Genomic DNA, 18,357 nt, shown 5'->3' with positions numbered 1-18,357 from the left:
TCTGCAGAGGCCAGACGATGGTGTTGGATTCCCTTGGAACTGGAGTTACAGATGGAGTTACAGCCACCATGTGGGTGCTGAGAATCGAACCCAGGTCCTCTGCAAGAGTAGCCAGTGCTCTTAACCACTGAACAATCTCCAACCTGAAGGTCTTTTTTTTTTCTTGAAACAGTTTCTAACTTTGAGTTATTATTAATTATCATCATCATCATCATCATCGATTGTTATTTATCAAGACAGGGTCTTACTGTGTAGCCCAGGCTACCTGAAACTTACTAAGCTGCTTAGGCTGACCTTGAGCTTCACATTCTCCTGCCTCCTCACCACAGTTACAGGGTGACAGGTGTGTAGTGGCTTGAAACCATTTCTGATATGTTTAGAATTTTGAGCCTCATGCTCTCATAATACTGACTCTAGAGTTTGGGCCTTCTTTCTGTATAGAATGGGGAGCTGTATAATCATTTCCTGTTTTATGAAAGTCTGAAGGTAACAATAAGGAGTCTGTGTATGCTAGGTCCTATGTTAGCATGAAGGACAGAGGGACTGGAGTAGATGGTTCTGCCCAAAGATGATGGAGGCTGAGCTGCCCTAGTGGTATGAGGAAAAGAGATGAAGGGCTAGATTCTTATGAATTCTTTTAGATTCTTAAGACACCCTGAGGAGATCTGCTTTTCAAGGGGCTGGTAGTTGGTAAATAGTAAAGGGTGAAAGATGGAAGGTGTTATGAAATCCTCAGACTAGAAGACCAAACTTCAGAAGAAGGCAAGGCTTTGGTTTGAAACACACCATGGTAGAGGTTCCTGGAAGAGAATGGTTAACAGCTCTCCAGTAGGGGACTCAGCAACAGGAAGGGGCATCTGGTATATATCAGCAGACAAGGAGAAAGGCGAGTGTGGAATCATTCAGAGATGTCACCAGGGGAGTCATGAAGGAGTGAGGCATTATGCCTCAAAATTGGATCACATCTGCCTTGAATGCCACAGTGTTTCTGTTGTGCTTGAGGGAGAGCACGTGGGAAGGTGCTAAGAAAATTCAAGCAAGCCAAGACCTGGAGAAGAGTACAGGAAGCCCAAGGTCAGGCGTTCAACAGAGTTGGTTTAATTTTTATTCCTTTTTGCAGGGCAGGAGATGACGATGCATTTTCGTTTGACCCCCTGTGCCTCATATGTGGGAGAAAAGGAAAAGGTGTGAAAGTTGGTTAGAAAATGAGATGCCTGTTTGTTTCACATACTGCATGACAGAGCTGTCATTTTTCTCCCTCTGAAAAGACAAAAATCATAACTTTTATGTGATTTAAATGTAGTCTGTTCTTTAAAGGTACCTCAGTGTGACACACTTGGGGAAGATGCATGCTTGGCTTAGGCACGAAGGCAAAGTGTCAGAGTAAATCACTGAAAATTGAAGACATGATCCTCTCTGGGACCTGGCAAATTACTGTCAGAGCTACTGAGTGGATAACAAGGGAGGGTTCTCTGGAGGAGTGAAGGACAGGCTGATCCAAGAAATGGTCTTTTTGAAATCTGGTCTCTTGTTACTGCCTGCCATTGCAGGGATCCAGTAGCAGTGCTGTGTGGCTGCATAATTAGTATGGGGCTTTCTGGCAGTATTTGAACACATTTTTTGTGTGTCTGAGGGGAATTGAAGTTCTGCAGTTTACTGTCTTTATTAAGCACTTCCCTTCATTGTTGTCTGACACCATTTTTAGTTCACTGGACACTTATGAAAATTGTCGTTAGCAACATAATATCTTTGACATCTAAAAACAATGGATTGGCCTGCTATTCAGACTTGTTATGTCTTATGTTTGATTCTTTCTTAAAAGTTTTCCCCATTCAGTTTTTTTAGGAATTTTGTTAGGCTGTATAATTTTAAAGCAGTTCTTTTCCATAACAGACAACTTGAAAATAAAAATTCTGTATTATAAGCAGCTAGCATGGACATTTCATAAATGCCCCTAAAAAGTTGGAATTGGTGGTTATTCAATGGCTAGAACTAGGTAGGCATGAAGGAAGTTGTTCATTCATTTTGGTTAATTGTCAAAATATGTCCTATTTTGAGTGGAATAGTTCTCCCCCCGCCCCCAAATTGGGCAAAGAAGTAGTAATTTACGGTTTTTGTTTTTGTTTTTGTTTTGTCTAAGCTTCACCGAGATGTTTTTCAGTGCTGAAAAGTAAAATATGGAAATAGAACAGAACTGTTACATAATGGTGATTTCCATAAGTAAACCTTATTAATACTGGTCTGTAATTCCCCATGCCAGTATGTTGAGAATTGGATCATTTCCATACTCAGTAAATAGGTAGTAGTTTGATAAGCTGCTTTGATTTGCTAGAAGCTAGCTAATGAGTAACTCTGTTGATTTTTAAGGAACAAGAAGATTTTACTTTTTGTCTGTAGACCTCTTGGTCTCTGTGTGCAATGTGTGCCTCACCCCAGAGCTTGGCGTGTCTGCCTCAGTGTAACCACACCCCACCCTGTGTCACTGTGCACTGCAGTCTGCTCGCCCCTGTGGACTCCTGGACTAGCTTGAGGCTTTGCTTTTCTGACTATCCTTTCCTAGGATTCCTTCCTTGCTTCCAAGGATCTCTTGTATCTCACCTATCTTTCAAGGCCCATTTCTGTTCCATCTCCCCGTGAAGCCTTTTCATGTTGTCCTTATGCCCCGTGTTCCGAATCCAAAGATTTGAAATCTGAAATACTCCAAAATTGGAAACTGTTGGTCACTGACATGGTGCCACAAGTGGGAAATTCCATACTTGACCTTAAGTGATGGCAGACACATTAAAAATACTGCATAAAGTTATATTTGAACTATATACATAAGTTATATATGAAATATGAATTTTGTGTTTGGACTGGGGTCCCACCCCCAATATGCACACTGAGTACATGCAAATGTTTCCTAAATACAAATCTAGAAAAACAGAAAATACAAAATACTTCTGTTCCTGAGCCTTCCTGATCATGGATACTTACCCTGAAATTGTTCTCAGAGAGACTTGAACATTCTTCTCTTCTACACTTTTGCTATTCCTTTCAGTAAAGTTACCAAGATGCTATGTGAGAAAGGGCTCCAGGGGCTAGAGAGATGACTCAGGGGTTAAGAGCACTGGTTGTTCTTGCAGAAGACCTAGGTTCAAATCTCAGCACCCACATGACAGCTAACAACTGTCCGTAACTCCAGTTCCAGGGGATCCAATACCCTATTCTGTCCTCCGTGGGCATTGCACAGTGTGGGTGCATTTACATACATGTAGGCAATACACACATTCCCATAAAATAAAAATAAAGCAAAAACAAATTGTGAAAAATAAAGGGCTCCATGCACACCCTACATGCCCTGGCACTGGCCTTTTCCATTACAGATGTTTAACACGTGAAGAGTAAGGATAGGAGCAAATAAACGTTGTAAAGACCAGTGTGATCAGTGAACCTGTGAATCCGCCTTAACTACAGAGTACTTAAATGGCACAGCTGCAGGGGAAGTAAACCAGATTAGGCCACATTGTGAAAGCTGGTTAATCAGGCTTCCAACTTGATTCTCTTCAGGTGGTAGAGAACTGTTAATATTCTGTAGAACCTGTTTTCTTTTGTTTTTAACTGAGAATCTTAAGTGAACTTTCTATTTCATGATGTACATTTAAAATAAACCCATTAAGGAATGGTTAGTTTGTAGTGATATGAAAAATGGCTGATTAATGAGACTAGGTTGTAATTTGAACTAAGGTTCTGGTGTACAGTTGCAGAGTAGGGTGACTATAGATAACAAATATGTGCCTTGTGTTTCAAAGAGCTAGAATAAAGGATTCTGAATGTTTTCCCTATTTAAAAAAATCGATAAATGTTTGTGGGGCTGGAGAGATGGCTCAGTGGTTAAAGAGCACTGGATGCTCTTGCAGAGGACCCTGGTTCGAATTCCAGCACCCACATGGTGGCTAACAACTGTCCATAACACAGGTTCCTGGAGCTCTGATGCTCTCTCCTGTCCTCTGTGTGCATTGCATGATATGGGTGTGTTGCATGCATGCAGGCATACACTCACACATAAAAATAATAAATAATTTTTAAATGATAAATGTCTGAGGAGATAAATGTTACCCCAACACTGTACCTGTGTTGAAGCACCACATAGCACCTCATCAATATGTGCAACTTTGATGTTTCTATGTGTATCAGTTTAAAATAAATTTAGAAAACCTAAAAATAATTAGAAAAAAAGGATAAGTGGGAAGTGGTGAAGAGGCTGTCTTTGGGAGTTGAGATGAGGCCAGAATTGCAGTAGTTGGGATGTTCTAACATTTGGAATAGATTTAGAGACTTACACCTTTCTATATTGAAAAGCACAAAGGGCCTAAAAGTAAGAATACTAGAAAAGAAGGAAAAATTGATATTCAAAGAAGAAAAAAAGGGGGGGGTCCAAAAGCTAGAGTTTAGTTGAAAAGCTTAGAAAGGGAGATGAAATAAGACGTTGGAAATGATAAGACTGGGAATGTTAGTCTTTTGACAGTTCAACGTAACAGAAAAGAATCAATTCTTACATTGAACCAGCGAGCATAGACTAGAAATGCATTTGTTTTGATGTAGTTACGAGAGGCAATGACGGTCCATAATTCCCTTTCCTCTCCTGCTTAGTGGATCTCCTAGAGCTGAATACAACAAATGAAGTTTTCAAGCAGCACAAATTGAACCAAAATGATCAGCTCCTGACGGTGCCAGATGTCATCAACTGTCTGACCACAACTTACGATGGGCTCGAACAATTGCACAAGGACCTGGTCAATGTTCCTCTCTGTGTGGATATGTGTCTCAACTGGTTACTCAATGTATATGACACGTAAGTTCATAATTGATCTATGAATGATTTTATTGATAATACACTTGATTTTTAATATACTCATTTTTTTGTTCTTTTGTGATACTAGGGAATCTAACCTAGTAACTAACTTGCACAGGCTTTACAGCAAGCGCTCTACCACTGAACTATGTTCCAAGCCCTAAAGTGAATTTTTTTGAAGTACTTTCACAATCCTTTCCCCAATGAAAGCACTTATTGTAATTGTTGAAAGTAAATGACTTTCCAGATTATTGGACTCGTAACAAACAAGAGAACATAAAAGAAGATGAAACTGTTATTTTAACATTATTTTAAGGCTTAGCTACAGTCTATGAAGGCTGTACATGTAACCTTCTCAGCCAGGAAGCAAGCGCGGAAGCCTATGGTGGCCAGAGTTCCTTCCCCTTGTTCCTGGCTTTCTTAGACTACTTTTATCAAAAGAATAAAAAATCTTGTGTTACTGTGAACTAAAATAAAATTTTGGCTCATAATAATCAATGTAATCCTGGTTTGACAGTTTGAGAAGGATTCAAATGGCAATGACTAGGATTTAATTTGTCCTTTGATATTAACTTCATTGCTATTGTGGTTATGCACATATATGATATTTTAAATAATTGATGCTATAGGATACTAACATGTAATTTAATTAGTTGCTCACTGATTTGTAAAGAGCATTCGCAACTTCTAGTCTAACTTCTCTGCCATTAGTTTGACCCATTTGATTTTGACAATGTTTTCGCGCACTAATGAGTTTTATGAAGACTTGCTGTGAGCTGACATTTCTGAAACACTAGGAATTATTCATTCTTCTGGTAGAGGCGGAAATATGCAAGGATGAAAGAAGAGAATTAAGATTGTTGCTTTTCTCTCAGAACCTAAAAGTTATTTTCCATTAACTTGCTACATGAAAATTTGCATTTGTCAGCCCTTGATTTGATCTGAAGAGAAAGAAGATAGAATTCATAAATATATATGTTGGGCAGCTGATTGATTCTGTGTAAGAAATAAATGATGATGATCATCACTTTAGATGTAAATTATCAATAATTTTGTTTATTTTTTCATTAGAAAATTATTTTATCTGTCAACATTCACAAATACCATAGAGTCTTTTGTTTGTTTAATAGCAAAATAGTCATTGTGTGCTCGAGGACTCCTAAGAAACTCAGTGAAATGTGAGGCTGTTACCATAATGAATACATGAATACTATAATACATCCCTGGTTGGTCTTTTCATACATTGCATTTTAATGTAATTTTTTAATGCTTCTAGGGTAAAATATTACCATTAATATTAATTCATTATTAATTTGCTCTTCAATTTTTTTAAAGACTCTAAGATATCTTTTCTATAGTAAATTTACCAAAAATAGCTGGCCAATTAGATATTTTAAGTGCAGTAGCCTATAATGTGGATGCAGGTCCCAGGAAGAGTGCTTAATTAGAATACTTAGGAACTTCATTTGACCTTGTGAAGTAGGATGGAGGTGTACATATTGAGTCAAATTTTATGGGAGAATATTCTTCCCTGGCGGTGTCTGTCTATGACTCATGGTTTTTAGGCTCCATAATGAAAATTGTTAGACAGGTGTGCCGGATAGTGTTGTCAACTAGACATACCTGGGTAGAAGGAACCTCAATTGAGGAATTTCCTCCATTGAATTGGCCTGTGGCCCCATGTATGTGGGTCATTTTCTTGATTACTGAGTGATGTGGGAGGGCCCAGACCACTGTGGGTGGTGCCACCCCATGGCAGGTGGCCCTGTGTTGTATAAGAAAGCAGGCTGAGCATGGGCCAGAGGAACAAGCCAGTAAGAAGCACACCTTCATGATTTCTGGTTCAGTTCCTGCCTTGAGATCCTGCCCTGGTGGTGGCAAAATAACCCAGTGGGCTGGGCCCTAACATATCACTCAACAATCAAGAAAATGTCCTATAGATGTGACCATAGGCCAATCTAATGGAGGAAATTCCTTAATTGAGGGGCCCTCTACCCAGGTGTGTCACGTTGTCAACTGAAGCTATCCAGCACAACTGGGTTGCTGAGACATCATTTCCTCACATTTCTAGGAGCTAAAAATCTGAGATCAAGGTATTATCATGGTTGATATTTTTTCTTGGCTTATCAATGACCGTCTTCTCTCCATGTTCCACCTGTTCTTTCTTCCCATAAGCATACTGGGTATTCTAGACTATGGCCTTCCCTTCTGACCTCATTTTAACTTACTCTTTGAAGACTGTTGGCAAGCAAAACTACATTCTAAGATGCTGAGAGTTCTGACTTCAGCATGTGAATGATAGGGGAACAGTTCATCTCAGAACCTGCACGTAGACTGTTTTCTCTGGCTCAACGAAGACAGTGGTGCCACCTTGTTAGGAAGTCACTAGTGGGTGACATGTCGATTCATATTCTGGGGATTAAACGTTGGTGTAATTCCACTTCTGACTATCAGATCTGTACACATGGAATGCTACTCTACAGTACAGTTTTCGATTTGAAAGACAATATCTTGAAATTTATCATTTTTCCATTTTGATGGAGAAAGAAGACTGCAAAACTCAACTCCTCTCCGTGCCAAAGAAATATATTAAAGACTCTACTAAATCAGAATGGATTCCCATCAATCTCACCTTTTATCTCAGAGGTCATGAATTAAGCTAAGGAAAAAACTCTGTCACTGTGTAGACAGTAATCCCAGCTGCCTAGATTTGATTGCCTGAGTTTCTCTACTAGCGTTAGTTTCCTCATTTATCTAAAATGTGGTTGTCAACTCCTTTTTAAGTAATAGTTCTCTGCAGATATCTGGTAAACTCTACTCCCGCCACTGTGGGGACACTAGACAGTATAGGACCTTAAGAAGTCTTTGAACTTGGGCCTGGAGAGATTGCTCAGCAGTGAAGAGTTCTTGCTGTTCTTGCAGAGGACCTGGGCTCAGTTCCTAGCACTCACATGGTGGCTAACAATCCTCTGTAACTCCAGTCCCATGAGACCTGATACCCCCTTCTGGCCTCCATAGACACTGCGTGTTTGTGGTATACTTACATACATGCAGGCAAAATGCTTCTACACATAAAAAATAAATACAAAAATAAATAAATCAACACTTTCTAAAACCAATTTTTTATTTCATTATTTTTATTTTATGTATATGAGTGTATTGCCTACATGTAAGTAAGTGTACCCATACCCTCAGTAGTATGCACTGAGGTCAGAAGAGGACATTGGATCCCCTGGAACTGAAGTTAAGACGGTTGTTAGCTACCATGTGGGTGCTGGGATTCACACCTGGGTCCTCTGGAAGAGCAGCCAGTGTTCTTTACTGCTGAGTCATCTCTCCAGACCCCAAGCCAATCTTTTTTTTAAAAAAAGAAGTCTTCGAGTTTGAAAATGATGCCTTAGGGCTAGCGAGTGTGTGTGTGTGTGTGTGTGTGTGTGTGTGTGTGTGTGTAACATTTCTATTTTTTGTTTAGTTGAGTTTTTGTGAATTTCATACAATACATTTTTATTGTATTTAGATCCCCGCCCCACCTGCACCCTCGTTACCCTTTGTCCGTCTTCATGTGCACTGTTATACACACACACACACACACACACACACACACACACGCAAAATGTGCATCCATCCACTGGATCCTGGTTACCCTATCTGTCATCACCCCCTTAAAGAAAACCAGCTCCCCCTCTCTCAGCAGTTATTTTCCAGTAGTTCATCAGCTAAGGCTGGGGTTTATTACCCACTTCCCCACCTGTATTTTGGGATTTGTCTGGCTTAAGCTTGAGTGGGTCTTGTGCATGCTGTCACCATTGCTGTGAGTTCCTATGAGTAACATTCCAGTTGTCTGGAAAACTGTTTCCTTGTGATTATCCACTACCTCAGACTCTTACAAACGTTCAGTCCCCTCTTCTGCAATGATCTCTGAACACTGGGAGGCAGAAGTTTGATATACATGCCCTAATCATGGCTAAATACTCTGCAGCCTCTTTTTCTCTGCACATTGTAGGTCTGTTGATCACTGTCTGCTGTATAAGGAAGCTTCTCTGGTGAAAGCTGAGAAATACATTAATCTATGGGTATAACCATAAGTCATTAGGAAGCAGTTTAATATTAGCAGAATAATAGTAGTAGGCTCTCCTCTGTGGCCTGTGACCTGTCTAGCCACAGTTTTCTAGACACCAGCTTGAGTTCTCCTTGTCTGTTCTACAGCTCATGTATGTAGTGTCTTCAGTAGTAGTGTCTCACCATCAAGTTCTGGTGGGGTAGCCAGGAGAATTATAGTATTTTAAAGAAAAGGTTTTAACATAGATTTAATCTAATTTAAGCATAGTTATGGGAGAGAAAGCCATTGTTAGGATAAGGTTAGTATACTCCCAAGACACAGAAGACTTCTCTTGAGAAACATGTTGTTTTACCTATTCTGACATTCATTCATTAATTGTGTTAGAAAGTAGTCCAACAGAATGCTAAATACCTGAGGAAATCAACTTACACAGAGAAAAGGTGTATTTTGGATCACCGTTTGAGAGGTTCCAGCTGGTAACTGATTGATTGACTGCTTCCTATGGCTGACGTAGTACATTGTGGTGGGAGTTCATGATGGAACAAAACTGTTCACTTCATGGTCAGGAAGTGAAAAACGGGAAATTTCCATAATCTTCTTTGAGAGCATGCCCCCTCAGAGGCCTTCACCCCAACTCTTAAACTTTATACCACCTCTCAACAGTACTGCATTGGGCCCAAACCTTTAACACATGGGTCTCAGTGGGCATTTTGGATCTAAACAATCACATTACCTTGAGTTTTTGACTACCTTATTTTTGGTAATATAAAGCAACCAGGAAAGACACTCTCAACTTCATCCAGTTCTTGAAATAATGAGTCATGCAACTATAGATCAAAGGGTTCTCTAAGTATCACTGAGCGATAAGGTGTGATCTTTCCTTGCTGCAATCTGTGTAACTGATTGATGAACAGATACAATGAGCTACAATAGTTTATCTAAATCCACCTATTATATATTAATCATAGTTACGGAGTTAAATTTCTGTTTTTTTCTAATCACTTGGTTATTCGCATATTACTATAGCTAGGCAAATAGTACTTTATAAATTGTTTTAAGCAAATATCTAAGTTTCAACATGTTCCCAACTTCTAATATTCTGAATTTTATAAGAAAAAAAATCTATTTTCCCCTCTGTTGTAGATGACAAGAATTCAGATTTTTGGTTCTAGTTGCTATGTGACTTGGCAGCCACTTAACTTTGGCATCTCAATTTCTCATCTGAAAAATTGAGGTAAAAATATCTACTCAGCTTACCACACAAAGGGGGACTGTGAAGGGCAAATGAGCTAATACATGTAGAAAGGGCTTAATAAGCTATGAAGATCAAATTGATTCCATTTATGAATTCACAGCCTCACTCAGTCTTTATCTTCCCTGGTTAAAAAGTCTTAATTTCAAAATCTTCCTTCTAGATTTAATGGAAATCAAAAGCATTTAAATTATGCTTCAGAGTGATAGTGTGGAACACTTGGTTTAATCTTTTTTTTTCTCTCTCTATGGAGAATATTAGTTTCATTTGTTACAGTAAGTCATATTTTTCCTAATTCCAAGATGAATATAATTTTAAAGGTACTTAACTTTCCAGTTAAATTAATTCAGAAGTTAGTTACCAAAACTGTCCGGGGAACTAAATACTTCAATATTGGACTATGTCACTCAAAATTTCATTAGTCAGCTCCCAGTTGCCTCTCAGATTTTGATAGCCTATTTGACACCAAAACCTTCTATTGTATGATCCCACATTCAGCCAGTGAGCCAGTGAGCCTGAGTCTTAAGTGTCCTCGCACCCGAATTTTTTGCCTATGTCTCACTCAGGCATTTACTAATATTCCTGGCTAATTTTGGATTTTTCTTTTTTGTCCTGGGGGTGAGGGTACAGTGTTAGGAACTGAACCCAGGACCTCATGCATACAAGGCAAGCACTCTACCACTGAGCTACAGCTGAGGGCCTTGATTTTAGACCTCCACATCAACTGTTGTGAGACTACCCAAAATGCTCACTAAAGTCTCTTAACCTGATACTTAATTCTTCATTTCCATACATAAAGAATGACCTCATATTTTCTCTAGTCATTCCCTTGTCTTAACTCTCTGGTGCATTTATTGAGTAAGAATCTTGTCACGTCTACTTTTTCTAGGTCTTCACAGTACATAGAACAAAGCTGGGATCATAGATTACAGTGAACTTTTATAACTGCTGATGGTGGATTGGATGAATGATTGACATTTTCAATTGTCTTCCTGATGAAGTTTCTTTCTTGTGTTGTCACTGTAGACTGGAGGTCATGCCCTAATACAAATCATTTGATCATTAGTCCCTAAAGGGATCGCTTTGTCCTTAGCCACAATCATGTGGTAGTCTCTCAGTGCATGAGGGACTCAGCCTTTGTTATTTTCTTCAAGTCTGTGGTCTGTGTTCAGAGGATAAGAACTTTCTGAGTCTTGAAAGGAAGAGAACAGACATTGTCTATTGCATGTGATAATTAAGAAACTCCTAAAAAAAATTATCAAGTAGAAACACAGTTTGTAGCATGGCTCAGTTTAGAGGTAATTTGAAACTCATATTTCTTGTGACCAGACAGGCCTAGAACTTGTGGTAATCCTTCTGCTTCTGCCTCCTGAGTGCTGGGATTACAGTGTTGTGCTACTGTGCTCATCTGTAATTTAAATAATTTTAAACCCTAGTCTATTGAGGGATTATCTTAAAAATCTCAAAGCATGCTTCCCTTTTTTTTTTTTTAACTTTAAAACTTTAATGTATTGAGAATTTCATACAGGCATATAAGCATATAAGGTGTTTTGATCAAACCCATGCATACTCCCTCCCCTCCAACTCCTCCCATATCTCCCCATCACTTTTTTCTGATAACTTCATATACTCTTTTTTCTTTTTTCTTTATGGGGCTTTTTGCTACTCTAATATTCCCCCATCTAAATAGGTAACCCTAAAATCTTTTAAGGATTAGATAATACTTTTGACATTTTTGGCCTTTGGAACTGAGTATGTTGCTAAGGGGCCCAAGGACATTTTGACTTTTAGCCAAGAAACTGGCTACTTCTCTAGGGTCTTTTTACACTAACTGCCTAGCCAATTTGTACCTCCTATTGTTATCACACCATCCTCTGAAGAGGTTACCAAGCTTGCGGATAAGGAATCTGGACTCAGACCACCCTGGCTTCTTCCTTGCTGAATGGGGACACAGGGTGAGGCAATTGGAGTACCCCTTTAGTGGGTCTGTCTAAAGGATTGCCAAATTGCATAACTTTTATCTCTAGGGGGGAAAGAAAGTCCTTGACTGGTGAATAGGAGATGTGAAGGAGAAGTAAAGGCAAGAGAAGTTAGCATTACAAGTTCTAGACAGGGAACTAGAAAAAAGTCAGAACAGGGCAAATTTCAAATGTTCATATGAGAGTCCATTGGAATTTCTTGACAAGGGCTTCCAAAAGCATCCCTCTATTGGGTTCCTCCTCATTTTTCTTTTGTCTTCCAAGCCTGGACTCTAGAGTAATGGATTCAGGATTTGCTTTAAGGTATTTTGATAGCTGTTGGAGTGATTAGAATCAGTGTCAGTTCCCTCTAAAAGGCTTCTAAGAGGTCAGGGGAGAAAAATTTATCCATCATTTTAGAACAATAGCTGGTTGTCTCCCTTAGCTACAGGTGGACACTACAGTATTGGAGACCAAGATTTGAAGTCTTACATCTGAACAGCACTTTCTGGTTAGGAACAAAATCATCAATGAGAAATAATTGTCTAAATAACTTTTTGGATAAACTTAAGCCTAATGTCTGAGAAGTATAATCCTTTGAACTCTTAATGAAGTCTACTGGTGACTTTACTCTTTAGTTATACTTTCCTTTTGGGTGTTTAAGACCGTACAGTTGGCCCAAATAAATCAGTTTATTTTTACATTTAAGGTCATTTGGGGATCTGTTCCTCAGGAGTCACCAGGGCTTAGCAGGAACTTCTGGCTCCTTTCTTTTACCAGTTCCATCTATGTGAAGATAAGTCAAAGGTCCTTTTTGACCATGCCTGGCTTCACTTGGAAGCATAAATGAAATGTTTCCTCTAAGTTGACCCTCCTCTTTGTAGACTGGACACTGGTTCAAGTCTATCTCGTGGGGTCTCCATGTCCTCCCTGAACAAGACGACGGGTGACTCACCACAGTTGAGTCACTTGGTTGACCTTGGAGGGCAAGAGGCTAAAACTCTCCTTGAAGTCCCACTGACCACATTAGTATAGGCCTTAAAGTATGGTTGTTAAACATCCAATAAGTTTAGTTCCACCAGTCTGGTACTTTTAATTACCATGTGCTATGTAGATAACACTTGGGTAAAAAACCAAATATTCTCAGAAAAATATATATATTGTTCCTTAAAATAGTTGACTAAACTATGACCTTAGAAGCTTTAAGATTATGTGTATATTATTTTTGTCTCATCCTTTATGTATAACACACCTACACAGACTTTCATCACTTGCTTAGGTTTCTCATTTTTTTCTGTCTGTTTTGGAAAATAGCTCCATTCCCATATCCTTTTAACATCTTTTACATTCTCATTTTCTTTTTTTTAAATAAATAATTATGAGACATAATAGCATTAACAAAAAAATTTCCCACCAGTTGTGAAACTTCTTTTCCTGGGGATGCTAAGCAATGCTTATTCCCTTTTAATGTTCTCGTGTCAAGCCAATGTTTCATTAAAGTTTTACTGGGGAACCAATGAATTTATTGAGCTTACTTTCGAGATAACTGAGGGGTTGCTGAGGTGTATGTATGACCAGAGAATTTGCACACTGGAAAGCCTTTACTCAGCATGGTTCATGCCTTCTCTTTCTCACCTTCTCCAGATTGTGCACTTTAGCCCTCCCCAAATCCAGGAAACCATGTGTGATTAGGGTCAAATTACATAGAGTTGGCTGGGAAGAGTGGCTGACTACTCCAGTGAAGGTCCAGTGTTCCTGCTTGGCCCTCCTTTAATGAATGAGCACAGCTGTCATCAAGCCCAATTGTGACTATGTTTAGTGATCAGGCTCAGCTGAAGTTGTGATGATGGTAGTTATTTCAGGCAGAAGGGACTGCTGTATAGCATCATCTTATTTAAAGGACCTGGAATTTAAAAGGATTTGGTGCTAGGAGCCACATATGAGGGAGAACATACATCATTTGTTTTTCTGAGTCTATGTTACTTCATTTAATATAACAGTTTCTAGATCCACCCATTTACCTGCAAATTTCATGATTTCACCTTTATTTTCTGCTGATTAGAACTCTACTGTATAAATATACCACATTTTTCTTAACCACTCGTCAGTTGAGGGGCACATAGGTTACTTCCATCTCTTAGCTATTGTGAAAAAAGCAGCAACAAACATGGTTGTACAAGTGTCTCTATAATGGGACGAGTCCTTTGGCTATATGCCAAGGACTGGTATAACTGGATCACATACTAGGTTTACTTTTAGTTTTTTAGAAGTTCTTCACAGTGTTTTCCATAGGGGTTGCACAAGTTTGCAATCCCACCATCAGTGAATGAGCATTCCCCTTTCTCCACATCCTTGCCAGCATTTGATGTCATTTGTTCTCTTGATCCTAGCCAGTTTCGTTGGGGTAAGGTGATACCTTAGGGTGGTTTTAATTTACATTTCCCTAATTGCTAATGATGTTGAACACTTTTTGAGATGTTTCTTAGCCATCTTTATTTCTTCCTTTGAGAACTCTCTGTTTGGATCTTTAGCCCATCTTTTAATTGGGTCATTTGGTTTTTCGCGTCTTTGTTTTTTGAGTTCTTTATATATTCTGGATGTTAAACCTTTGTCAGATGTGTCACTGGTGAAGATTTTTTTCCCATTGTCTGGGTTTTCTCTTCAGTTTTTTGATTGTTTCTTTTGTTGTACATAAGTTTTTTAGTTTAATGAGGTCCCACTGTTGATTGCTGAGCTTGATTCCTGAGCAACTTCTGTCTGACTTAGAAAATCCTTTCCTACACCTATATCTTGTATGTTACTGCCAATATTTTCTTCTAATAGTTTCAGGGTTTCCAGTTTCACATTGAGGTCTTTGATCCATTTGGAGTTGACTTTTGTGCAAGGTGAAAGATAAGGATCTAGTTTCTTTCTTCTACAGGTGGAGTTCCAGTTTTGCCAGCACCATTTGTGAAGATGCTGTCTTTCCTCCCTTGTGTGTGCTTGGCACCTTTCTCAAATATCAGATGGTTGAAATTGCCTGTACTCAGGTTTGGGTCTTCAGTGATGTTCCATAGATCTATTTGTCTATTTTTGTGCCAGTACTATGCTGTTTGTATGACTATAGCTCTGTAGTATACTTTGAGATTTGGTATAATAATCCCCCAAGCACTGTTCTTTGTGCTCAGGGATGCTTTGGCTATCTGGGGTCTTTTGTGCTTCCATATTAAGGATAGGTTTTCCTAATTCTGTGAAGTATGCCATGGGGATTTTGATTGGGATTTCATTGAATCTGTACATTGCTTTTGGTAGGATGGTCATTTTCACAATACTAATTCTTCCAATCAATGAGCATGGGAGGTCCTTCCATCTCCTGGTATTTTCCTCAATCTCGTTCTTTTTAACAGTTTAAAATTTTTATTGTAGAGATCTTTGGTGTCTTTGGTCAGATTTATTCCAAGATATTTTATTGTTTTTGCAGCTATTGTGAATGGGAACACTTCCCTGTATTCTTTCCCTAATTGCTTCTTATTGGTATATAGAAAGGCTACTGGTTTTTGGAGACTGATTTTACAACCTGCCACTATTCTGAAAGTGTTGATCAGTACTTTCCAGTCCATGAGCATGGGAGGTCCTTCCATCTCCTGGTGTCTTCCTCAACTCTTTAATGATTTAAACTTTTCATTGTAGAGATCTTTGATGTCTTCAGATTTATCCCTTCCAAGATTTTTTTTTGCAGCAATTATGAATGGGAGCATTTCCCTGTATTCTTTCTCCAATTGCTTGTTATTGGTATATCGAAAGGCTACTGATTTTTGTAGATTGGTTTTATAACCCGCCATTATACTGAAAGTGTTGATCAGTTCTAGGAGTTTTCTGGTGGAACTTTTGGGATTTCTTAGGGACTTTTCTGGTGGAACTTTTGGGATCTCTTAGGTATAGTATATCATCTGTAAAAAGTGATCGTTTGACCTCTTCTTTTCCAATTATTACTCCTTTAATTTCCTTCTCCTGTCTTATTGCTCTTGCAAGAGTTTCAAGTACTATGTTGAAAAGGAGTGGAGATAGTGGACATCCTTGTCTGGTTCCTGATTTTAATGGGAATGGTTCTAGTTTTTCTCCATTTAGAATGATGTTGGCTGTGGGTTTGTTGTATATAGTTTTAATTATGTTGAGGTATGTTCTCTCTTATCCAATTAATTTCCTCTAGGACTTTGGACATAAATCTTGCTGAATTTTGTCAAAAGCCTTTTCTTCATCTATTGAGATGAAGATGTGTTTTTTGTCTTTGAGTCCATTTATTTGATTAATGACGTTTATTGACTTGCGTATATTGAACCATACTTGCATCTCTGAAATAAAGCCTACTTGATCATGGTGAATGATTGTTTTGATGTACATCTATATGCAGTTTACAAGTATTGTGTTGAGAATTTTTGCATCTATGTTCATTAAGGATATGGATCTATAGTTTTCATTTGTGGTTGTGTCTTTACCTGGTTTGGGTATTAGAGTTATGCTGGCTTCATGGAAGGAATTTGGGAGTTCTCCCTCTATTTCTATCATTTTGAATAATTTAAGTAGTATTGGTTGGAGGGCTTCTTTCAATTTCTGGTAGAATTGTGCTGTAAATCCATCTGGGCCTGGGTATTTTTTATTTGGGAGGCTTTGTATTACTGTTTCAATTTCCTTATATGTTATGGATATGTTTAAACTGTTTATTTCCTTTTGGTTGAATATTGGTGTTTCCCATGAATTTAGATAGCCATCCATTTCTTTTAGATTTTCAAATTTAGTAGAGTACAGGTTTTTAAAGTATTCCCTTATAATGGTCTGAATCTTTTGGATGTCTTTTGTGATGTTTCCCCTTTCATCTCTGATTTTGTTGATTTGGATTTGCTCCTTCTTTCTTTTGGTTAACTGGGCCAGAGGTCTGTGTATCTTGTTTAGTTTTTCAAAGAACCAGCTTTTAGAATTGTTAATTCTTTTTATTGTTTTCTTTGTTTCTATTTCATTAATTTCTACTCTGATTTTTGTTATTTCTTGTCTTCTGCTCATTTGTTCTTGCCTTTCCAGTAACTTGAGTTGCAGTGTTAGGTTATTTATTTGGGCTCTTTCTAATTTTTTAATGTAGGCCCTTAGAGCTATAAACTTCCCTCTTAGAACTGCTTTTAAGGTGTCCCAGAGGTTGTGTTATGTTGTATTGTCCTTTTCGTTGCATATTCTTTTATAGGAGTACTTTTATTTCTTTCTTAATTTCTCTTTTGACCCATTCATCATTTAAGAGTGTGTTGTTTAATCTCCATGTGTTCATGTGGTGATTAGTGTTTCTTCCAGTGTTGATTGTAAGCTTTATTGCTCTGTGGTCTGATAGAATGCATGGAATTATTTCAATTTTTTGTATTTGTTGAGGTTTGTTTTGTGGCCTAGTATATGGTCAATTTTTGAAAAAGTTCCATGGGGTGCTGAGTAAAAAGTTTATTCTTTGGTGCTTGGGTGGAATAGTCAAAAGATGTCTATTAGATCCATTTGATGTATGGTATAATTTAATTCAGATATCTCTCTGTTTATACTTTATCCAGTTGATCTGTCTGATGGAGATAGTTGGGTATTGAGTTGGGGTTAATCTGTGTCTTAAAGTCCTATACTGTTGTTTTTATGAATTTGGGTCCACCAGAGTTTAATGCATATATGTTAAAGATTATACTATCTTCTTGGTTAAGGGTTCCTTTGATCAGAATGAAGTGACCCTCCTTATCTCTTCTCATTAGATTTACTTTGAAGTCTATTTTGTCAGATATTAGAATTGCACCCCCTGCTTTTTTCTTAGTGCCATTTGCTTGGAATATTCTTTTCCATCCTTTTACCTTAAGGTAATGCCTGTCCTTGAAGATGAGATGGGTTTCTTGCAGACAGCAAAAAGATGGATTTTGTTTCTTAATCCATTCACTTAGCCTGTGTTTTTTGACTGGGGAGTTCAATCCATTGATATGTAAGGTTATTATTGAAAGATATGTACTGGTTCCCATCATTTTGATTGCTGTTTGTGTTCTTTGTCTAATTTTGTGTTTCCTCAATTATACCTTTATTTTCTTTTGTTGCCCCTGGGGTGTAGTTGTTCCTTTCTCCTCTCTTTGTATTGCTTCAAGTATTCTTTAAAGGGCTAGTTTTGTGGACTTGTATTCTTCCAGGCTATTCGTGTCATGGAAGATTTTTATTTTCCCCTCAACTATAATAGACATTTTTTGCTGGGTAAAATATTTTTGGCTGACAT

General features: G+C 38.2%; 1 protein-coding gene across 1 annotated transcript in view; it reads left to right on the top strand.

The window, feature by feature from the left end:
- Utrn (utrophin) overlaps positions 1-18,357 on the top strand; it is a gene marked incomplete in the record, with an annotated part of 557,450 nt that overhangs the window by 467,643 nt on the left and 71,450 nt on the right. The window contains 1 exon segment of the mRNA XM_029561956.1: positions 4,633-4,834. Coding sequence (XP_029417816.1) covers positions 4,633-4,834 — 202 coding nt within the window.

Source organism: Nannospalax galili, unplaced genomic scaffold, assembly GCF_000622305.1.
Source record: "Nannospalax galili isolate Female #2095 unplaced genomic scaffold, S.galili_v1.0 scaffold154, whole genome shotgun sequence".
NCBI lineage: Eukaryota > Metazoa > Chordata > Mammalia > Rodentia > Spalacidae > Nannospalax > Nannospalax galili.
The sequence above is the reverse complement of the archived record's forward strand: the minus strand, read 5'-3'. Positions and strand labels throughout refer to the sequence as shown.